The 24,691-nt window shown below is 53.9% G+C and overlaps 1 protein-coding gene across 2 annotated transcripts in view; it reads right to left on the bottom strand.

Annotated features, from left to right (window-relative positions):
* LOC116948421 (1-phosphatidylinositol 4,5-bisphosphate phosphodiesterase beta-1-like) overlaps positions 1-14,899 on the bottom strand; it is a 37,656-nt gene extending 22,757 nt beyond the window's left edge. Inside the window, exons 1-2 of one of the 2 annotated variants that reach the window (XM_032965077.2) lie at positions 13,092-14,899; positions 3,269-3,346 (exon numbers count right to left, since the gene is read on the bottom strand). In XM_032965077.2, the coding sequence (XP_032820968.1) occupies positions 3,269-3,346; positions 13,092-13,193 (180 nt within the window). In that variant the 5' untranslated portion in view covers positions 13,194-14,899. The remainder of the gene's footprint in view (positions 1-3,268; positions 3,347-13,091) is intronic. The other variant, XM_032965078.2, reaches the window with a different exon arrangement.
* Between the last annotated feature and the right edge of the window lie 9,792 nt (positions 14,900-24,691).

Below are 24,691 nucleotides of genomic sequence, written 5' to 3'. Positions count from 1 at the left end.
TGGCCGGACGGCACATGTGCCCCGGGTTAGTCGCGGTGACGCGACCCTCTGGGGAGACCTGGGAACCCCGTCACCTGCAGGGAGAACTGGGACCCCATCGCTTGTGAGAAGACCTCGGATTCCGTCACCTCGACGGGGAGACTTGGGACACCCTTCACATCCAGAGAGACCTGGATCCACTGCACTTGAGACTGGGATCGGGGGCACCCACGGCAGAGCACCGCCCACTTGGAGGCCTGTGATGACTGCCCGCGTACGAAACTGCCACCTGCACGGAGACCTGGTACCGGCTCCGTCGCGGCCCCTACATCAGCTGCGTCGCAGCACCGCTGCCCAAATAAGGGTGGACGTTGGTAGCCAGTGGCGTGGGCCGATCAGGGCCATTGATGGAGGCTGGCGCGAACCGTTTAAGAGTAAATAGAGACTGAGGGCGTGCACGTGCCCTAAATCTCCAGCGCGGCCTGTTTGTAAAAACCTGCCAGCTTTAATGCCCCCCCCCCATCCCGCCCCTCCCCCCATGGCCGCTGTGGGATATTTACGATGCCAGCAATTGGGGGCCTCGTGGCGTGATGGAGAGCGGCCCCCCTGGCAGGCCAGGCTGCCGGTCACGTCGCCGTGGAGAAGCGGAGATAAGATCTTCTCCACGCACGCACGCAAAAAGTGGGGAGGCTGGGGTGAAGGAGCAGCAGCGTCATCAGCAGCATCAGCAGCAGCATCAGCAGCAGACACTTTTGTTGTAGGATTGGGACAGCTCCGATCGTCAGCGGCAGCAGCGGCGCCCGTGAATTGGAGAGCGCACGACCCTCGAGTGCGGAGAGAGGGGCCCAAAAAGAAAGAACCCGGAGGCCTTAATTATGGCCAATCAGCGGCCAGGAATTGATCCGAATCAATTAGTGTGCTAGGGCATCACCGGGTCAGGGCGAACTCATTAACCCTGATCATTCGCATATGGCAGCATTGTAGCAGCACATCAAAGACGTCTCACCTGGGTAAATAATAATTGTTGCTGAATTATTATAATGATAATGATACTCATGCTGGTGAACCACATGAGAATGCTGATATGGATGTTGGGAATATCTTAAGAGGCTTAGCGGAGGTTGCTGAGATTCTCAGTGGACAGGGGGGCGAGACTTTGATCGTTTGGGTCTGTGTTGAGAGGGGAAAAAAGAAGGCGCTGTTAGAAGGATTGTGGCGATTAGATACATATAGTCACACAGAGACCCATATAGTCACACAGAGATCCACGCTCACACAGAGACCCATACAGTCACACAGAGACCCATATAGTCACACAGAGACCCACAGTCACACAGATTCTCGTAAACTCACATAGACCCATATAGTCACACAGAGACCCATACAGTCACACAGAGACCCACACTCACACAGATTCTCGTAAACTCACACAGAGACCCATATAGTCGCAGAGACCCACAGACTCGCACATATCTTCAGATTCACACAGAGACCCAAAGACTTACACAGATACATATAGACTCACACAGATATCTATAGATTCACACAGATACCATTACTCACACAGAGACCCATAGACTCACACAGATACCTATAGAATCACAGAGACCCATAGACTCAGATACACAGACTCACACAGATATCTATAGATTCACACAGAGACCCATAGACTCACACAGAGACCCACAGACTCACACAGAGACCCGTAGACTTACAGATCGATGAAAAGGGCGATGGAGTTGCTGCCGGTGCAGGGCACGGGGAGAGGGAGACCGAGGGTGAGGGGAGGATGCGGGGAACTTGAAGTGAGGCCAGTGGAATGTGACCAGAGAAGACGCACACAGCAGAGGTGCATGGGGAAAGAGGATCGGAGGAGCCGAGCCTGCGCAACACCGGGGACGTTCGACTTCGGCAGGAGACGACGTAAGCGCCGGTGACAGCCGGTGACCGCCGGTGACCGCCGGCACCACGCGCGCCGTCGCCTCCACGTCTCCGGCCCACATAAGGCCGGGTCGTTATAAACGCTCACCAACGCGTGTGTTTGTTTTTCCCTCCGCGCGTCGTCGCCGGCCCCTCGGCACTCGCCCGCTGAGTCAGCGCCGTGGACGGCCGTGACAGCGGCCCTCGTGGGATTTGGGGATGAACGACAAAACAACGGCGTCTCTTCCGTCCATGCCGCTCGCTGGGCGGCTTCGTCGGGCGGCGATGGGGGCGGCGATGGGGGCGGCGATGGGGGCGGCGATGGGGGCGGCGATGGGGGCGGCGATGGGGGCGGCGATGGGGATGGCGATGGGGGCGGTGATGGGGGCAGCAGCGGACGGCAGTCGTTTGGAGAGCGTCCAGCAGAGACGAGCGGAGGACGTACGAGGGCGCGCGGGGCTGAGACACGGCGTGGGAACCGCACGCGACGCTATGAAGACGAACGATGCGCACCACCGCGTGGGAACCGAGACGCGCGGACTCGCGTCCTTGAGCTCACCGCAACACCGGCCCAACCGCAACGCGGCAACCGCCGCAGCACCATCCCAACTACAACACCGTACTCGCCACAACACCGTACTCGCCACAACACCGTACTCGCCACAACACCGTACTCGCCACAACACCGCGGCAAATGCAACACGGTGTTTGCCGCAACGCCGAGCCAACCAACCACTACACCGTTCTCACCGCAACACCATGACAACCGCACGAACGTGACTACAACACCGTGACTTCAACACTGTGGCTACGATGTTATTCTTGCAACAACACGGAGCCCACCATGGCACCAATTAGGCCACAACATAAACCTTCTGCGGCCGTCAAGCCTCGTCGGCCACAACACCACACCTGTCACAGTTCTGACACAACACCGTGCCTGCCAGGGTGGAAATATTTGCCACAACACAGAGGCAGCCACAACAAAGCACTCCGTTTCACTAGAAAACCTTACACGCCACACCTGTTATGGTTGTGCTCTCATCTACAACTCATAGATCCTGCCTCAACACACGGTCACTGCCACAACACCACCACCACCACACCATTACTGCCACAACACCAACACTATGCCATCACATCCACCGCATCAATACTGCCACAATATTATCAACGCCACCACACCATCACCATGACAACACCATCACCGCCACCACAACATCACCACCGCCACTATTCCAATATCATCACAACTCTTCTCAATGCCCCAGAGGCATGCAGTGGAGCGGCGGTGCTACGTGGGCCGGCGGTGCAGGCGGGGGAGGGGGGGTGGGGGGGGGTGCGGGCGAGGGGGTGGGGGGCCGCTGACCTTGTTCTGGTCGGTCCAGTAGAGGAAGTAACCCTTGGGGTCAACCATGAGGGTCACGGCCGCCAGCGAGTTGGTTTCCTATTGGGCAGAAGCAAACCACAGCGGCGGTCATCGGACGCATCCCTCGCGGTCGGGGTCGGTCGGGGTGTGTGACCCCGTGCGAAGCGACGATCAAACTAACGAGACACCGCTCGACACGGGGACACACGCTCGTAATCGTCGACAACCGCCACCTGTGCAGAGTGACCTCCAACTTCTTCAGCGCGAGTCGGGCGAGTTGCTCAGCTGGGAACCGCACGCGGAAACTACTGCACGCCTCGTCTGTGAATCGCAGTGGCGCCTTCCTCGGTGATAGCCGTGCGTCACAAGCACCAATACCACGTCTACTTGATTATTATTATCATTATTACGTTCGCCAATTACAGTCGTCATCATTGTTGTTGTAATCGCTGTTCCACAACGTGTGCGCCAAACGGCGACGCGGGCCGTGGTATTTTTCTTTCACATCAAACGCAGGCGCAACTGCCTTCGTTGTCCTTCGCGACCGGATTTCACTCGCGCCTTTGCACACCCCGGCGCATCGCCCCGTGCAAAGTGAACGGCCTACAGAGGCGGATGCCGCAGAACTACTTCCGAGGACCCTTCAAGTGACCGCTAAATCCGCCCGCAGCTGGGGGTCGTGGGCCGCACCTACCCCACACAACCTGCTCGCGGGATTTTTTTTATCCCCGCGGGAAACAAACGGAAATGTGCAAATTCGCAAATCTGGAATTTTCGCCGAAATTAGGCGACATGTATTAACGTTAATATGACGAGCTTCTTGTGCTGCGACCATCGACTCGCCGCCATTCAAACCCGGTCCGATCGCGGGGCGACCGAAACCCAGACTCGAACCCGGGATGCGTTTGGTTTGTTGTCCGTCCCCCGCACCTCCGATTAGCACGGTTGGCTACGTACTGTGCGAAATAATATTTACATACATACATGCGTATATATGTGTCGGTGGTGCCGGCTCGGCGCGTTTGACCCTTGAGCCACACGGCCGCCTCCTCGGAGACGCGATTAGAATTACGAATCCATTTAAACTGATAAGCGAATAAATCCGCGCGCGTCTCCAGTTTCCACCCCTCTCCCTCCCCCCCCCGTCGGTCCCACTCAGAGGCCCGCTCACGACGGCGCGGCTTGTCGCGATGTCGCCCACGCGGGTGATGGCGTGCGGGTGAGCTGGGGTCCCGGGGCGGGAGGTGGCCCACACCGGCACACGGTGCCTGACGCTGGCCACACGGCCCACGAAACAACGAGCCAAAGGTTGTGGCCGTGCGGCTCAGAGGTCCGAGAGCCGAGGTCACAAGTTCAATGTCCGGGCGGTCAATACCTCTGATTCAACCGAGATCTCAAGTGGAGTGAGTTTATGGCCTCAGCCCAAGTCACAAATGACTAAAAACGCATCAAGTTTGGTTCGGCGCTGAATTTAACTCAATTCCAGCTCTGTGACTGCCAAGTGAAAAATCTTACGCAGAGTGGGTGACCGGGTGGGAAAGTGCTGCCCTCTGTGTGGACAAATATTGGTTCCAAAGGGAAGGGAATATTCGGGGTGGGGAAGAGAAGCCTTTTTTTCTGTGACCCAGGCATGGCTCCGGTAAGGTCGCCGTGGGAATCGGAGCCAAGCCCACCAAAATCCTGGTTCTCGGACCGCACGAGCTCGCTTCCCAGCGGTCACGGGAACGCGGCAAGACGCACGAAAAACTCACCGCAACTTCCTGTGGCATGTGAAGCGGTGTCCAGAGCTTGTGATGTATATAACAGCACTCGGGCCCCATCACTCGTGAGTCAGCGAACTACGCGTGCTTGCCTGCGTGCGTGCGCATGTGGGTGGGTGGGTGCGTGTGTAATGGGGGAGGGGTAGCTGTGGGATAGTGGTTCGAGCATTGAATGTCCTGTGAACCTAGAGTCCTGGGTTCAATTCCCAGCCACGGCCAACTTCTGTGGTGAGAGATGTCAGAACCGGTTATGGGCCTCTCCTAGATCAACTCAGCCTTAAATTAGTACCTGGCACCATTTGTAAATATCACTGGGGAGATGATGGCCGGAAGCGATGAGGTCACACCACCCACTCATAGGTTGCTCTGTCCCAGCCTTCATAGGTGCTCGCTCACAGCACTTTACCCTAAAAGTCTGTTAAAGGCGACATGGGGGATCTTTGTCTTTGTGCACACACTTGTAAGAGATACAGACCTCAAAGGGCTCTAAGCTGTTTATTAGTCATCACTGAACACACGCACACACAGCGTCTATTCATGTGTTGTGAAAGAATGGTCCTTTTTGTCTAATATTTGGTGAAATGAAACCACCTTTTTGCATGACCAACAAATGGGCAAATCGCCAAGGCAGCGAGCATGTGTGTGGGTCTTGTGACTGTTTCATCAACATGCGAAGTCGGTCCTTAGGGCTTACTGTACTCCATAAAACACAGAGGTGCGTGACTAAAGTGCACATACAACGAACACGTGTACAGTGGCATGCGCTAATCACCACACAGCGTGAGCCATGGTCTATCCGCTGCTCGACGAAGACCCCCCCCCCCTGTGCCATAGCCATCCCTCGCGATCTCGCGATGCTACGAGCAATTACGTTGGCTCCCATGCGTGAGCCGATTTCATCGCTCCATCTCCTGTCGGGCGCGACTCGCTCTTTTCGCTGCCACTCTGCCGTCAGTCTTGACCACCGGCCATCGTCCATCCCTTCGAGCGACGCGTCCTGCTCCAGCCCAGGTGGCTTTTCTCAACAACGTGATGTCTCCAACTCGAATTTTTACATTGTTCCCCTTCGTGTCTCTCTCGGTATAATACCACGAGACAGGTACTCGGTAAACAGGCAAGGGCCGCGCGTGTACTGGGTCAAGTGCTTCGTTTATCCCGGAAAGCATCGCCGAGTCTGAAGACTCTGCTTCGGGCCGGCTCCTGCTACGTTGGGATATCTTGGCCAATGCCAACGACGGATCGAACCGGGGGTGAGAGACAAAAAAACGACCCGGAGGGCGCGGCCCCACCAAGGCTCCACCGCAGCCCGGTCCATCGCCCTCGTTCCCCTGGCTGCGTGTCCAGGCTCGTCGGTGAATTCCGCGAGCGTGCAACGCGCGCGTCTGCCTCGACTGCGGGGGGGGGACGTGAGCTCACGTTCCCACCCACCCCCGTCGTCGCAGCTGCAGCGATGATGATGATGATGATAATAATGACAATAAAAGCAAGCCCGCAAATCCAGGGTATTAAGGGAGCCTCGATGTAGTCAGGAGAGCGAAACCGTGCAAAGCAGTGAAAACTCGCAATTGCGCGGCACGGGCGGAATGCAAAAGCGTGCCGAGCGCGAATGCTTTCACGATAATTCGGTACATCGCTGCCAATCTGGCCCAGAGCTGCGCGCATCTGGGCAGTGCCGAGCGCGAATGCTTTCACGATAATTCGGTACATCGCTGCCAATCTGGCCCAGAGCTGCGCGCATCTGGGCAGTGGCACTGGCGAGCCGCGTGCATACCCTAAACAATCTCCAGGCATGTGAGGGCAACTCGAAAGATTTTATCGCAAATATGAATGACCAGAGCGTGAATGGTCAGCCGGTGTACACGGACTTCCAAGCGGTCTGCCTCAACGCGGAGTTGTCCCTCAATGGTCCGAAACATTTTGGGTGGTTTGCCAGAAATATTTTGGCGAGCGTGCAAGCTCTGGTGAGTTTAGTGCCGGTGTTGGTGAGCTGTGTGGCGAGTTTAGTACCGGTGTTGGTGAGCTGTGTGGCGAGTTTAGTACCGGTGTTGGTGAGCTGTGTGGCGAGTTTAGTACCGGTGTTGGTGAGCTGTGTGGCGAGTTTAGTAGCGCTACATCGGCACGCTTTGCCGGTCCCCACGCGGCCTCAATGAGCGCCGAGCTGCGCGTTTCGAGGACGCAGCGGTACCCGGAGACAGCCCGCCAGGCACACGGTGGGGGGTCCGCCAACGCTCAAGGCTGTCCCCCTTCTTCCCAATCATAGATACGCACAGGTGGGTTTCCTGGAATTAAATGAAGCACGGCCCAAATGGGAGCACCGCGGCGGAATACAAACTTCAAAGGCCGACGACAAAGCCAACGTAGGCGAGCCACATGCGGCAGACGCTTGCAAAGCGGAGCGGGCCCCCCCCCCGCTCGGCCCGTGTTTACGAGGAGCCCGTTAGCGTCTGTTACTCTCAGCTCTTGGGATTCCTGGCCACGTTCTCACGTCAGTTATTTTAAGATGATGCAGTTGCTGACTATGGGCGGAGGGTGCGGGGGGGGGGTCCAAGATGGAAGGAGGGGGCCGAAGAAGAGGGGTGGGGGGTGGGCGGTGGAGGTGGGGGGGAGGCCGGCAGAAGGGGCTACGGGTTACAACAGAGAACCGACAGGGCCACTCCTCAGCTCAGCCCTCCTAATTCAGCCCCTCCACCGCAGTAAATCAGTGATTCTTTGAATTCGAGTAAAAATCGGTCACGCGAGTAAAGGGTGACTCAGTCTGCGGTGTCACGGCAGAGCTGTGTGACTCGGGGCCCAGCTGTGCCTGCCTGCTCCGAGCTGCAGACGCCACCAGTGAACACCACACACCTTCCCTTCCACTCACCCTGCTCCTCACCTTGCTCCTCACCCTGCTCCCCACCCTGCTCCTCACACCGCTCCTCACGCCGCTCCTCACCCCGCTCCTCACCCCGCTCCTCACCCCGCTCCTCACCCTGCACCTCACCCTGCTCCTCACCCTGCACCTCACCCTGCTCTTCACCCTGCTCTTCACCCTGCACCTCACCCTGCTCCTCACACCGCTCCTCACCCTGCTCCTCAACCTGCTCCTCACACCGCTCCTCACCCTGCTCCTCACCCTGCTCCTCACCCTGCTCCTCACCCCGCTCCTCACACCGCTCCTCACCCCGCTCCTCACCCCGCTCCTCACCCCGCTCCTCACCCTGCTCCTCACCCTGCTCCTCACCCTGCTCCTCACACCGCTCCTCACCCCGCTCCTCACCCTGCTCCTCACACCGCTCCTCACCCTGCTCCTCACCCTGCTCCTCACCTTGCTCCTCACCCTGCTCCTCACCCTGCTCCTCACCCTGCTCCTCACACCGTTCCTCACACCGCTCCTCACCCCGCTCCTCACCCTGCTCCTCACCCTGCAACTCAGCTTGCACCTCACCACGTCACTCACCTTCCCACTCTCACCCTGCCGCTCACCCCTCCCATCTGTACGAGCGGACCCCTGCCCTCCTGCCTGCCCTCCTGCCTGCCCTCCTGCCTGCCCTCCTGCCTGCCCTCTGCTCTCCCTCCTCCCGGTGCCTTTTCCTGCTCCGAGCTGTGTGCAGGGCAAGGCCCAGTCATGGGGCAAGGGTGGTGGTGGTGGTGGGGGCGACATTGCGACAACGCCCGCGGGTTCCCACGCCCCCGCAAGGCCGAATGGGCACGGCAGCCACTCTCCAGCGCAACCTTTGAGCCCCAAGGAGGAGGTGGACGAGACCGCGGGGTTGAAGGCAATGCCTCTCAACTCCTGCATCAGCAATAACCTTAAGAGTCGATACATAACCACAGCTATATCCCCTAACACCAACCATATCCCCTAACACCAACCACATCCCCTAACACCAACCACATCCCCTAACACCAACCACATCCCCTAACACCAACCATATCCCCTAACACCAACCATATCCCCTAACACCAACCACATCCCCTAACACCAACCACATCCCCTAACACCAACCACATCCCCTAACACCAACCACATCCCCTAACACCAACCATATCCCCTAACACTAACCATATCCCCTAACACCAACCATATCCCCTAACACTAACCATATCCCCTAACACCAACCACATCCCCTAACACCAACCACATCCCCTAACACCAACCACATCCCCTAACACCAACCATATCCCCTAACACCAACCACATCCCCTAACACCAACCACATCCCCTAACACCAACCACATCCCCTAACACCAACCACATCCCCTAACACCAACCATATCCCCTAACACCAACCATATCCCCTAACACCAACCATATCCCCTAACACCAACCATATCCCCTAACACTAACCATATCCCCTAACACCAACCATATCCCCTAACACCAACCATATCCCCTAACACTAACCATATCCCCTAACACCAACCACATCCCCTAACACCAACCACATCCCCTAACACCAACCACATCCCCTAACACCAACCACATCCTCTAACACCAACCACATCCCCTAACACCAACCACATCCCCTAACACCAACCACATCCCCTAACACCAACCACATCCCCTAACACCAACCATATCCCCTAACACCAACCATATCCCCTAACACCAACCATATCCCCTAACACCAACCACATCCCCTAACACCAACCACATCCCCTAACACCAACCATATCCCCTAACACCAACCATATCCCCTAACACCAACCATATCCCCTAACACCAACCATATCCCCTAACACTAACCATATCCCCTAACACCAACCACATCCCCTAACACCAACCACATCCCCTAACACCAACCACATCCCCTAACACCAACCACATCCTCTAACACCAACCACATCCCCTAACACCAACCACATCCCCTAACACCAACCACATCCCCTAACACCAACCACATCCCCTAACACCAACCATATCCCCTAACACCAACCATATCCCCTAACACCAACCATATCCCCTAACACCAACCACATCCCCTAGCCACAGCCACCAGGGTCGGAATAACACAGGAGCCGAAGCCCGGCCTGTGACATGTTGAGCCCCCCCCACACAACAATCCAGCGTTATGGTTGTAACAAAATATATTGTAACACGGTAGCTGTCTTTACAGCCATAGCATCACCGTATCATACGACCCCATAGCTGTCAACCCCTTATCAGTGCCCTACCTTATTACAGACCAAGTCAGACCTTATTGGCCACCCCGTGCCCTTAGAAATCTCAACGTTCATCCAACAAAATCCCATCACAAGGGAGAGAAACACAAACAGACAATGTTTTGCCCATATTGAAACGGCTGTACGCCGTATGGATTTTTCTGTTTGCACAGTCGCATAGTCACTTTAAGATGTTTTTCTTGTTCGTGTTTTTGTTTTTTTGTTTGTTGTGGTTGCACCCGATTCAAGAGTCGAATGGCTCACCGGGCTATACCAAAATAAAGAAACTGAAATTGAAAACTGACCTGGAAACTCAATGTCCCCCTGTGTAATGTAGCTCTCAGAGACACCGTCTTGTCTTCCTGTATATTTGTTATGAATAAAGTCCGCTGACAACTCCTCAACGAGTAACAGCGAGTGACTCTCTCTACACTTGGGTAGTTAGACGACTATTCTGAGACATCGCTTCGAGTCTCAAGGGGCCGCCCATAAATGACGTCACGAGATTTTGGACGATTTTTGACCCCCCCCCCCTCGTCACACGGCGAGTCAGACCCCCCCTCAAATATGACGTCACAAAGCTCTGCCCCCCCCCAACCATATTTCCATTTTGAAAATAAAACATGCTTCGAATCCCTTTAAACTATTGTCATTGTAGTGCGTATTCAATGTGGCGCTGCACTCTGATGTTGTACGAGTGTTGTTAGAACAATTTGTGTTGTTATAGCAATTCTATATTTATTCAAAGTTGCGCATTTTGATGTGACGTCACATTTCTCAAACCCCCCCCCTCGTCACACATCGTCACAAATGTCCGACCCCCCCCCCCCCCCCAGGTGCGTGACGTCATTTATGGACGGCCCCCAAGACAACTCGCAGACGATGACGACAGTTCCCTACAGTTCCCTACAACCACGCAGCCCCAAGCCCCGGCTCGCGCTGGTTCATATTATCCTCTCCCGGTCCGGCCACGCCCCTATTCCGGAACCTTATCTTGTCAATCACCGCCCTAATTGCACTTTCCCGACATTAGATTCCTCGTGCTCCCAATCACGTGACCCTGTCAACGCTTGTCCCATCAATCATCATTAGTAACCATGGCCCCCAGGGAACCTTACTGTCCCGCTATGGCTCCGCACTGTCTTTACACCTGTACAAGAATACGGGGTAAACCTTATGGGTTCGTAGTTATGGGCCAGTCAGTTGGCCGTGTGCGCCGATATTAGGGCAGTTTTGGTATTTTCAACTATGACCCGGCCCCACAGATTAGTGCATCACAATTCAACTGCTCGAGCTGCAATAACCGAGAGTGAATGCCGACCGAGAGTTCGGCATTGGGCATGGGGTGATGGTGGTGATAAAAAAAAAATCAAGGGAAGGAATTTGAGTAAACACAGATGGGCCCCCCCCCTCCCTAAAATCCCAACAGCCTCAGCCCCCCCCCCCCATTCAAACTTAATCTGGCTCTGGCCACAGTCACATCAGCATGGCCATATCCACAGTCCAGACCATAACTATAGCCAGGATTTAATTTCCCATTGAATGATTTTAACCGGCTCGCTGTTAGACTGGAGTTGGGGTACGTGACTAGTAGCCACAGCCGTAGGCACGGGTATACTGGATGTGGTGTGCCGGTTTATAATATTTTTTGGTCGCTGCTAAATACAGACCCGTCTGAAATGAATCCCTGGATCATAATCCCATCCATAACCGCTTCCTTAAGAATCGCCATGTCCGTATATATATCTACAAACCTATCCACGGCCATATCCCTAACTACAATACTACCATGACCATAGCCACAATCACATCGCATATCATCAATCCTAGCCATACACACAACCATTTTCCATATCACGGCAACAGTGGCACTGGGAAAGGGGTCCCCCCCGGGGGTCATGGGTTACATGGGGACATTGGCACTGGGAAAGGGGTCCCCCACGGGGGTCATGGGTTACATGGGGACAGTGGCACTGGGAAAGGGGTCCCCCACGGGGGTCATGGGTTACATGGGGACAGTGGCACTGGGAAAGGCGTCCACCCCCCGGGGGTCATGGGTTACATGGGGACAGTGGCACTGGGAAAGGGGTCCCCCCCGGGGGTCATGGGTTACATGGGGACAGTGGCACTGGGAAAGGGGTCCCCCCCCCGGGGGTCATGGGTTACATGGGGACAGTGGCACTGGGAAAGGGGTCCCCCCCGGGGGTCATGGGTTACATGGGGACAGTGGCACTGGGAAAGGGGTCCACCCCCCGGGGGTCATGGGTTACATGGGGACAGTGGCACTGGGAAAGGGGTCCCCCCCCCGGGGGTCATGGGTTACATGGGGACAATGGCACTGGGAAAGGGGTCCCCCCTGGGGTCATGGGTTACATGGGGACAGTGGCACTGGGAAAGGGGTCCCCCCCCAGGGCCCCCCCCCCCCGGTCACACGGGGCCAGTAACACAGAATGGCAGTAACGTGGGGAACACGAGACCCCTGTTAACACGGACAGAGTAATAAGCGGCGTGCCAGTCAGAGAGAACACGGAACAAGAGGACCCTGTCCCGGAGGGCCTGGTTTTTTTTTTGGGGGGGGGGTGAATTTGGATCGCGAGGACAACGGGGTAGGCGAGGGGGGGCACGTGGCTCCCCCTGAGAAACACGCAGCGCAACGAGGGGGGGGTCCCAATAACGCGGTGCCAGAGATGCCGCGGATCACAGGGAGCCGCGTTACCGCTGGTCTCACGGGGCCCCACGCGTGGAGACGGAGCGAGTTGGTGGTGGTGGTGGTGTGGGGGAGGCGGACACGTCGTCACCACTACCACCACCGACAAAACAACCACCACGGGAGCGGTGGGGGGGGGTGCAGGAGGGCAACAGAGCGAGCAGTAAAGAGGGAGGATGAGGAGAGAGGAGGCAAGAAGGTTTGGGACTCTCACCTCCTCCCATTTGAGAAACTTGTTCCCTTTGCGCAGCGGTTCGGCCACGGCGAGCGGGTCGAGGCGTCGGGGAGAGTGCACGCACGCCTCAGCTCCCGCCATGCGGGCGGGCGAGTGCCGCGAGGAGAGAGACAGAGAGAGAGAGGAGAGAGAGACAGAGAGAGAGGAGAGAGAGACAGACAGAGAGACAGAGACGCTGACGACTGCGGCTCTCCTCCTCCTCCTGGCGCGAGCCCCCGGGCTGCTCCCTCAGCGGGGCAGCATCGGCTGCTTGCTCCCCTGTGTGCCCCCCCCCCCACCACACACCACCACCACCCAGCTCTCTTCTTCACACGGCGGCAGAGGTGGTGGTGGGGGAGTCGAGGTAGGCGCGGAGTAAAGCGCTCCCCCCCCCCCTCCTCCTCTCTCGGCTTGCGTCTCGATGCGCGCCGCCCTCAACTTCGACTTGCGTCCCCAGCGGGATGAGTTCAGCCACGGCCGCCGAACTCCTTCGGCGTGGAAGGGAGGCGAGTTGGGGGTGGGGGTTGTGGAGTTGGGGCGCGCTGCCCGTTCCGCGGAGCTAACGCCGACTCCTCGTGGTTGTCACTCGTCGCCGTCGTTCGGACGTCAGGGGCGGCTCCCTCGCCTGTTCGAGACACCCCCCCCCCCCTCCTCCTCCTCTTCTTCCACCCTCCACCCCGCTTCCACCCCCTGACAAGGGGTGCGCGGACCCTTTTGATGGAGGAGGGGAGACCCCGAGCGGGGGCCACGATGTCGCCCCCGCCGCCTCGTGGAAGCATCGCGCATTGAAGGGGCTCGCTACTCCGTCGCCGCCGCCACACCGACAACCACGGTCGAGACATGCTCAGTCCGCTGCCGGATGAACGCCACCCCGAAGTCGCGAGAATACGACCGTGCAATGTAAATCATCCACCCAGTACTCACACCCCCATGTTGTGGTTATAATAATAATACAAACTCGCCGAGTCTCAAGACTCGTTTTTGTTGTTGCAGGATATTCTTGCCACGTCGGAATGTTTTGGCCAGTTCTTCACGAATGAGAGTTTGATTTCGCGTGGGGGAAGAAGCCCAAAGCCCCCCCACCCCCAAAGAAGACTCACGCGCGTTCTTCAGCATAGTGACGACGCTCCCAGATCCAAACGGGGATTATTTTTGGTTTGTTCTCAATGAGCCATTGCTGCGTTTCCATCTCCTGGTCAATGCGGCTCGTGTAGGATCTCAAGCAGCCCGCGGTTGCTGCGGCTTACGGAGGGCCCTAAACAGTGGCCAGTATTGCTGGTGGTTGGTCATTGGCCAGAGATCAATTCAATCTCGATCTTCAGCGATCTTTGAAGTTGATCCGAGATGATTGAAGATCCACCGTGGACTCGCCTCTGCCCACCTTCTCCGCTCTCATGCCAGTCTACTCCACTACAGTAACCAACCGAAAGGCTTTCCATCGAAGCCCTGCCGAGTCAACCTTTACTCAGAGGGAAGTTGCTCATTACAAATCTGCTGCCCACTTTTCCCACAGCCGTCGCAACGCTATCGACCTCCCCTGTCCCAACTCAAATTCAGACTCAAGGCCAGCCCCCTCTTTGTCTCTGCGTATGATGTATTTCTTAATGTCAAATGAAACAACAAACAACTGAATAAAGCGTTCCTTCTTTTCCCCAAAGGATGGCCTGCATATGCCACCGTTGCTGTTCGGCGTCTTGAGATGCGGTGGCACAAAGACGCCGCGCAACGAAAATTAAAGTTCAGCCCGGCATTGTACCGCGCACAGCCCAGGGTGGCAACCGAGCAGGCAGCAGTGAAGTTTGTGTGCTAACTGCAGAGGCGGTGTGCCTGTAGAACAACCTCTTACCACGCACCCCCACCCTGCACCCAGGCTGTTTGGGCAACGCTGAGCCCACCACGCCCTGCCCCCCCTCCTCCTCAGCCCGCGTGCTGTGCCCAGATAGGGGGATGGAGTGAGATCGGAAGGAGGGAGGACAGGTCGGGCCTCATTCCTGGGTGTTCCACCGGGAGCGCCCCCCCCTCCCCTCCCCCGCGAGGGGGGGAGCTGTTCTGCAAATTAAACAACTCGCTGAGGATGGCATCGTGGAGCGAGGAGGACTGGGACCGGGATGACGCGAGTACATCGCTCCGTCTCCTCCGCGCTGCCTATTTTCCCGGGCGGTGTGTGGGTCTGATCCAGGTCTCTCTACAAGTTTCCCTACTGCACCGAACAGTTTGTCGTCCGTGTCCATCGTGGCTCCAACGCACCCCAAGCTTGTGACTGCCAATATCTAGTCACACACCGACGAGGTTATAAGACGTACGCATATATAATTTTCTGTAACATACGAGGAGGAGGGTGCGTCTTGTGATCCAGAGGATACGGTGGACGTTAACTTATTCACACAGGACAACCTCACCGAGCCTTAAGACTCTTTCAGGAGGGTCCTGCTTCATTGCAATATTTTGTCCAATTCCATCAAATGTAGCGTTTGGCTCTGCACGTACGTATGTTGGACCTCTTTCGCACCGTACGTAGCAGACCGTGCTAATCGGAGGCGGGATGGCAGGAGACCGGAGAAAGCCCACACCGCGCTGCTGTGCACGAGGGGAGTGGCACGCAGCACTGGCATCTCCTGGCCACACCTCGCAGCCACACACCTACAGCACCTGGCTAGAAGGCCTGGCGGGTTGGTGGTCACCCATCCACGTACAAACCAGGTTCACCCCATGAGAAACTCAGAAGCTGGAGAAACCCCGCCAGAGAGATACCAGGAGGGTGATGCTCAAGGGTCCAACACAGACAGGTTCAGCGAACCCATTGTACTCTGCTGCTATATCTTCGCTCGCGGGCCAAATAGAGGCTTACACATCTGTACGTGACCCACCAACCCTTGTCCGAAAGTGGTGGATCGCAGGCGTGCGCCACTGCCACCGAGGCTGCCCAAGCCGCGTGGCTTACGGTGCAAGTCACTCGCACCATCATCCACCCAGGGTTGGTTAAAATGGTAACAGTTTTGTGGAGTCAACTTTGCTTGTGTGTATTTAATCCCCACCCCCCGTGGGACGGAGATGTGGAATTTCCAAGCCCCCCGCCGCCGCCCGTCTCAGCGTCGTTAGCGGGAGGCGAGCGCCACCTGGCGGGTTACGAGAGCGAGAGACAGAGAGAGAGACATCGAGAGAGAGAGACAGAGAGACAGAGAGAGATGGATGGAAAGAGACCGCTGCTCACGGAATTCTAAAAATTATATCTGGTGACGCTGCTGCTGCGTTGGCACTGGCGCGCACACACGCACAATGAACAAAACAAATACAACACACTCGTCAATTCATACTGTGTGGCCTTAAAAGGGGAAATATATAATAGGCGACTTTTCGGGTAATGGACATTTTTTATTGGCTCTGAATAAGGGCCATATCCTGAAACGCAACAGTGTTATTGACGAATGTGTTGAGTTATGTTTTTGTTATTTTCTAAACGCAGTCTGGTTGCCCCGATGTCATTTGTCACGATATGATGTAAAATGTTCACGATACGATATAAAATGTTCACGAATTGACGATTATCGCGATATCATATTCCCATAACTCAGCAATCGTTCGTATTGCACGCGTTCGTCGCCTCGTTTCTCTACTGCGATTGATTTGTTTTAAAAACGATTAGATTCCGTAACAGCTCTTCAACTGCGCATTCACTCAACATAGATGGACCTTAAGTCGCCTAAATCATCACAAGTGTACGGACTCCACGGCTTTTATTATAACGCACGTGCTGTGACGTGACGTCACAAACACCTTGCCGTCCATTACTCCGGATCCACGTCATACAAGCGCCGATTTAACAGGCCATTCAATAGGTAAATACTTTTGTCTAGCCGTGCGTTCTTGATTACGGAAGTAATTATACGCGTCCTTGTGGAGAATATAAATAACAATTGATTTTATCAGACAATATCTGCTTCACATATCATCCGTCGTTCCACAAAATACGAGCATCTTGCACACAGCTCATGAGTGTTTACTTTCAGACGCATCGACTGAAGACCAGCCAAGTCAAGACAAACGCTGTCGCTGAAACACTGCACGGTTAGGTGCGTACAGTGCGAAAGAAGTTCAACATACGTACACGGACTCCTCTACTTACGAACGAGTTAGGTTCCAGAGGTCTGGTCGTAAGTCGATTTGTTCGTCCTATCGATTCCAAACATGTTGCACGGCATGTACACTAAACACGGGGATTGGCTTCAGAAGTTGTATAATCTCCTGTAGATGTAGATACCACTGGTTCTTCATATTCTGCAGATATAGATGTCACTGGTTCTTCATGTTTTTTTCAGATGTAGATGCCACTGGTTCTTCATGTGGCATCTACATGACACACGAACAGGTTTGTTCGTACCTCTGAAAGTTCGTAAGTCGAATGTTCGTAAGTAGAGGAGTCGCTGTACAAAGTATTGCTTCTCCTGAATCAATCTTGCTGAAAGTTGCACTCCCAGAATGCCGTGCAAGTTGATGGGTTGTGTAAGCTATATCTGTATTTTATGTGGACAGATGGAGATGTATGTAGGGGAGACATCATCTGCCAATTTGTTTTGTTGATAATTGAAGGGGATTTCTGTTTCCCAATAGCTACTATTAGGTAACTATTCATATGCCAATTTAAAAACTGCTCATCAGAAAAACATATTTGTAAAATGTTTTGATTTAAAGCTTTCGTGACTGCAGGGATTCATATTCTTGGTTCTTTCGATAAAGTCACGTAGAAGGGAAACAATAAAATAATAAAAATATAAAACAATAAAATTCTCACGACGTTTCGACTGCAACACAAGCAATCATCATCACAAGCAATCATCATCAGGTGTTTGTGTTGCAGTCGAAACGTCCTGAGAATTTTATTGTTTTATATTTTTATTATTTTATTGTTTCCCTTCTACGTGACTTTACCGAAATAACCAATAATATTTTAAAATGTTGTTCTTATGATCAGGCCCCCTTGTGTAAGTAAACACGTGCAGTCTCAAGCTGGTTTCTCTATGTATGTGCTTTGCCGAAGGGCCATTGCCCGATACGTCGTATATCACATTTTTTTCTTTTAATCTCACACGTACCGTTGTTATTGACGAATATGTTAAGTTGTTATTATTCATAGGCAATGCTATGGTTTAAGAATGTTACTAATATATTATTACAAACTTTAATGATTGAGAATTCATTAACATTGTGTCAAGAAATAAAATATTTAAAGTAACATTAAACAGGAAACGATGATCCCTGTGTGGTGTGTATTTTGTATAAGGAGGGTGCTACTTCATTGGGACGATGTTTTACAAACGGACGATATGATTACAGTGGCTATTGATTTTCGTGGCTATTGAGTATCGTGGCTATTGATTATCGTGGCTATTGATTATCGTGGCTATTGATTATCGTGGCTATTGTTCAGCCCCTGCAGCCCCCTCCCCTAGCCCCTCCGCATCCCTCCCCCCTTGGGAGGGATCTGATTCCACCACCTGCACGGCGCTCAGGTGCGGCTCCACCTGCCTGTTGCGGCTCCATGGCCACGAGGGAGACGCGTGGCAGTCATGGCAACGGGATGAGCCGCGTGAGGTCGTGAGGATTATTATGACAATTATTACAGTATCCGTACCACTCCCGAAGAAGGCCGCGTGTCCGAAACGTCGGCCCTTTACCTCTCGGTTAATTAAGCAGCAAATGTGTACAGTCCTTGGTCAATCCACTGCTGGATGAAGGCCTTTTAAACGCCGTGTCGGGCATGGGAGGTGAGGGGCTGTTTGACCATGCCCCACCACGATGTTCAGCGCGGATTGGTGAAGCGGGCTCCCTGAACGGATCCAGATCTCGCTCACAACTGACCGCTATCGCCGTGGCCGGGAATCGAACTCAGGTGGCCGCAATTCGTAACAAAATAATAAAAAAAGGCGCTAACCCACTGTGCGCTCGCCGCTTCACTCGCAAGTAAATAGCTATCAATCACGCAGCCTTCAGTGACACCACCTGCCTTGCCTTGTGATTGATTCCACCGCGGTGCACAGGACTGGGGAGTTGCGGGGTGTTTTTTCAGGTAGTGGGGGGTAGTGGGGGGTAGTGGGGGGTGTTCCATGCGTCCCTCCCCCCGGTCAATCTCAAGCGTGCCGTGTGATGTGACGTGGGGTGTACGCGGTTGATACGTGGTGTGTGATGTACGTCTAAGTGATATGTATGCAGTGGATGGCGTGGTGTGCGTGTGTGATGGTGAGGATGGGGTGGTTGGTGATGGTGTGCGTGAAGTTACGTGGTGATGGGTGTGTGTGATGGTACGTGGTGATGGGTGTGTGTGAAGGTACGTGGTGATGGGGGTGTGTGATGGTACGTGGTGATGGTGTGTGTGATGGTACGTGGTGATGGTGTGTGTGATGGTACGTGGTGATGGTGTGTGTGATGGTACGTGGTGATGGGTGTGTGTGATGGTACGTGGTGATGGTGTGTGTGAAGGTACGTGGTGATGGGTGTGTGTGAAGGTACGTGGTGATGGGTGTGTGTGAAGGTACGTGGTGATGGGTGTGTGTGAAGGTACGTGGTGATGGGTGTGTGTGAAGGTACGTGGTGATGGGTGTGTGTGATGGTACGTGGTGATGGGTGTGTGTGATGGTACGTGGTGATGGGTGTGTGTGAAGGTACGTGGTGATGGTGTGTGTGATGGTACGTGGTTATGGGTGTGTGTGATGGTACGTGGTGATGGGTGTGTGTGATGGTACGTGTTGATGGGTGTGTGTGAAGGTACGTGGTGATGGTGTGTGTGATGGTACGTGGTGATGGGTGTGTGTGAAGGTACGTGGTGATGGGTGTGTGTGATGGTACGTGGTGATGGTGTGTGTGATGGTACGTGGTGATGGGTGTGTGTGAAGGTACGTGGTGATGGGTGTGTGTGATGGTACGTGGTGATGGGTGTGTGTGAAGGTACGTGGTGATGGGTGTGTGTGATGGTACGTGGTGATGGGTGTGTGTGAAGGTACGTGGTGATGGGTGTGTGTGATGGTACGTGGTGATGGGTGTGTGTGAAGGTACGTGGTGATGGGTGTGTGTGATGGTACGTGGTGATGGGTGTGTGTGAAGGTACGTGGGGAGAGGTGGCGCAGTGGTTAGCGTTCTGCACTATGAACCAGGCGACCCGAGTTCGATTCCTGCAATACCGATGAAGATTATCTAAACACGTGCTGGGCCACCTATCCCCTCGTGTACCGTACAGGCCTTCATAGGTGCTCCCTAACATCACTTGCACCCAAAGTATTTTAAGGCTATGAGGGGGATCTTTATCTTTGTGATTACGGTGATGGTTCGTGGGCGGTGATCGTGAGTGGTGGTGCTGGCGTGTAATATTGTGTGTACGTGGTGATGGTGCTTCGTGTGATGGTGTATGTTGTATACGGTGAGCATGATGATTGGATCGAGTGGCGCTGGTGTGTATGTGATGGTGTATGTTGTATACGGTGAGCGTGATGATTGGATCGAGTGGCGCTGGTGTGTATGTGATGGTGTTTGTGTATTCGGTGAGCGTGATGATTGGATCGAGTGGCGCTGGTGTGTATGTTATGGTGTTTGTGTATACGGTGAGCGTGATGATTGGATCGAGTGGCGCTGGTGTGTATGTGATGGTGTTTGTGTATACGGTGAGCGTGATGATTGGATCGAGTGACGCTGGAGTGTATGTGATGGTGTATGTGTATACGGGGAGCGTGATGATTAGATCGAGTGGCGCTGTGTGTATATGATGGTCTATGTGACTGTGATTGCGCCCCATATATTAGACGGCTGGGTATATGTGGGCTACGTGATGGGGTGTGGTGGTGTGACACGTGGTGGTGATGGTGTATGTCGTGGTGTATACTGATGAGCTTGTGTGTGTTGTGCATATTATGTCCGTTCGGGGTAGCGTATGCGTAATGATGGTATGTGGTGATGGTGTATATGATGGTGAATACTTGGTAAATAATTGTGCATGTGTGATGATGGTGAATACGATGTTGTATTTTTGATCATGGTGTTTTTTGGGGTATGTGATTGTGTATTTATTTTTAGTGATGGTGAATGGCGTACGCATGGTGCATACGTGGCTTGGTGCATATATGTATGTGTACGTGGTGTGATGATGATGGTGATTGTTTATATGTGATAATGGTGTATATATCTTGTGGTGTATATGATGGTGTGTGCTGATAGTGTATGCGTGGTGGTGGTGTATAAGACAGTGTTCGTGTATATGATGGTGTGACGTGATGCTGTACATCATGGTGTGTATGATGATGAAAATGTTGTGTGAAGATGTTGTATGGTGGTGATGTATGTTTATTGTAATGTATGGTGATGTATGGTTATGGTGAATGATGGCGTGAATTGTGATGTTGTATGCGAGATGCAGTTATTTGATCCTGATGTATGTCGATGTTGTATGGTGATGCTGTATGTGGTGATGATGATGATGATAGTGGTGGCCAGGGATTCATTTCTCATCCAATATTTTCCGGGGCCCCTGCCAGGCGTGAAATATTTTCCGCAGCTCAGCCCCGGTGAACTCCGGCTGAAATGAAGCCCTGATGATGACGGTGATGTAGTATAGCGATGCAGCACGGTGACGGCGTTGTCATGATGACGGTGATGATGTGGACGGGCTGTGGTCTCCGTCCCCCCGGTTTTTTTTTTTTGGGGGTGGGGGGGGAACGGCTCGCGCCCGGGGCCCCCTTGGGACCCCGTTTTTGGTTAAATTTGGGCCAAGATCCAATTAGGGCGCTAAAGGGACCCCCGACTCGGCGTGACGGTGCTCACGCAAGCAGCGAGCATCTCCGCGTTTCATTAAAGCCTGTTAATTACCACTCACCACCTCACCGCCACTCACACACAACCACCACCACCACCACCACCATAAAACCCTTCCTCATCAATACCATCATCATGACTATCACCCTTAGCATCATTAATACCACCATCATCATCATCATACTACAAATCCATCATTAATATAATCACCATCGGCATAACTTATCATCATTACCACCATCATCATCACTCCCACCACCATCATTATTACCATCATCATCATAACTACCATCATCATTATCACAATTATCATCATTGTCTGTTGTTGAAAAGACATACGCCACGCATCCGAGACATTATCCTCACAGTTAGGAAAAACAAGTGGAGTTTGTTGGGCAGTGCTGGAGGAAGGGGGCCGCGAGCGGGCAACTCGTGATCGCCCACATTCAGTAGCGGATAGAGAATGCCTGGCGGTAGTTGTCTTAGTTGTGTGTATGTGTGTGAAACAACAAAAAACCACTACGGATGGCCACGTGGAATGTTCGAGCGCTCATTGCGGAGGAGAGGCTGCCACTCCTCTGTCGAGAGCTGGACCGGTACCACCTGGATCTCTGTGGTATTCAGGAGGTCCGGTGGACCGGCTCTGGCTCCTGCCACCATGAGGGGTGGACAGTCCTCTACTCGGGGCAGCAGACTGCCAAACAACAGTGGCTCTTCTTCTGGACAAAAAATGAAGGGGGCGTGGGAGCGTGGTGGTGAGGTGTGGGAAGCTGTAAATCCCAGGCTACTTTGGGCTCTCGTTCCCATCAACCAGAGGCGAGGAGTGGTGGTCGTGGTTACTTATGCCCCCACAGAAGACGAACATCCGTGGGGGGATGCAGGCAAAGCCGATGAGTCAGATGCCTTCTATGACCTCCTGTCACAGGTGCTGGCTAAAGTGGCCCCTCGGGATAGAGTCATCATGTTGGGTGACTTCAATGTCCGAGTTGGTCATGATACTGGCACCTGGTCTGGAGTGATTGGAAGACATGGGCCAGATCAGCTCAATAACAACGGTAGGAGGCTGATAGATGTTTGTGCAGTCCGCGGGCTTGTAATTACCAACACACTGTTCCGGCATCGGCGCATCCACACAACATCATGGATGCATGCCGGGTCCAAGCAAGAACATCTGCTGGACTACATAGTGATAGGAACAGTGTATGCGGGCCCATGTCCTTGACACCAGGACCTACCGTGGAGCTGATCTGCCCACTGACCATCGACTTGTCATCTGTAAGATACACCTGCTATTCTTCCACTCCGGTGGTGGGTGTACACCCAGGACCCAATTGAAACCCATAATGGCATGGTCTCAGCTAGCTGATGAAAGTTGCAAGCGAGAATTTCATCATCGCTTGCAGCTGGGGTTGGCATCGTCCCCCACTCCTCCTGATGTCGAGGGGAAATGGACGAGGTTTAGGACTGTGGCTCAAGCAGCTGCAATGGCTGCTTTGAGTACACGGTCCAGACATCTTCAGAGACCCTGGTTGACAGAGGAGGTGTTCAGGCTAGCTGAGAAAAAGCGACAGGCCCACTCTCATCGTCTACAGTATCCCACGTCAGAGAATGAGGAGGCTTACCGCAGCCTTCGCTCAGCGGTTCGGAGAGCCATGAGGCGCTGCAAGGATGGTTGGTGGTCGCGGGTTGCTGAGGTGATAGAGTCTGCCTCAATGGCCGGCGATCACAAATCACTATTTAACTCCATCAAAAAAGTAATCTGCAGAACCACACCTATTACCATCATTAGGGGAAAGAACGGTGATCAAATCTCCGACCCCCAGGAACAGGTTTGCAGATTCGCTGAGCATTTCTGTCAGGTCCTGGGGGAAGGGAAATCCCTCAGCCTGGAAAACATCGTGGGAAAAAGTGGGGATGACCCTGCTGAGGCTGCGGTGCCTCAAATATTGGAAGAAGAAGAAGAAGTCACCCCCTGTGAGTGGCTGGCTGAGGTGCCATCTGCTGAGGAAGTACTGAAGGCGACCCAGAGACCCTTTTCCTGAGACCAGGAAAGGCACTGGGCAGAGATGATCTCCCAAGCGAAATGCTGAGGGAGGGTGGCGTTTGTGCACAGACTGCCCTACATGACATAATAATAACAGTCTGGACCACTGGAGCCCCAATGCGGTTTCAGAAAAGGGCCGTCCTGCACAGATGCAATATTTTCTGTCCGTCTGCTACAGCAGAGGTCTAGGGAATTCCAACAAGACTTACATCTCTGCTTTATTGACCTGGTCAAGGCATATGATACCATCAGTAGGCCTGGGCTATGGGTCGTTCTTCGTGCTTTCGGAGTCCCTGACCCGCTGCTCACGATCATTAAGGACTTTCATGATGGTGAGTGGGCCCGTGTAAAACTACGTGGCCGGGAGTCGGAGCCATTCTCTGTACACCTTGGGGTGCGACAGGGATGTCCTCTGGATCCCACATTAATTAACATCTATTTTGACCACGTAGTTCGTGAAGCCTTCAATAGCTGTACCGGGGGAATTTCCATCTGGTACAGATACAATGGGAGGCTGATCGATGCCCGGGTGCGGTAAAGGGATGGCTCCCTATTGCTCAACCATGTTATGTATGCCGATGATCTGGTAATTACTGCTCGCACAAAGAAGGAGTTGGAGGCGCTGCTGCTGAACCTGGAGCTTGCCACTAAGAGGTGAGGCCTTACCATCAGCCCCACCAAAACTAAGCAGCTGCCTGGGTATTTTGTACCATCGGACACTCCACCCCTACAATTCCCAATTGGTGATAGGGTAGTTGTAGAG

Source organism: Petromyzon marinus, chromosome 33 (genome assembly GCF_048934315.1).
Source record: "Petromyzon marinus isolate PM22_M1 ecotype Great Lakes invasive population chromosome 33, UKy_Petmar_22M1.pri1.0, whole genome shotgun sequence".
NCBI lineage: Eukaryota > Metazoa > Chordata > Hyperoartia > Petromyzontiformes > Petromyzontidae > Petromyzon > Petromyzon marinus.
Note: the sequence above shows the minus strand (reverse complement) of the source record. Positions and strands in the feature narration are given on the sequence as shown.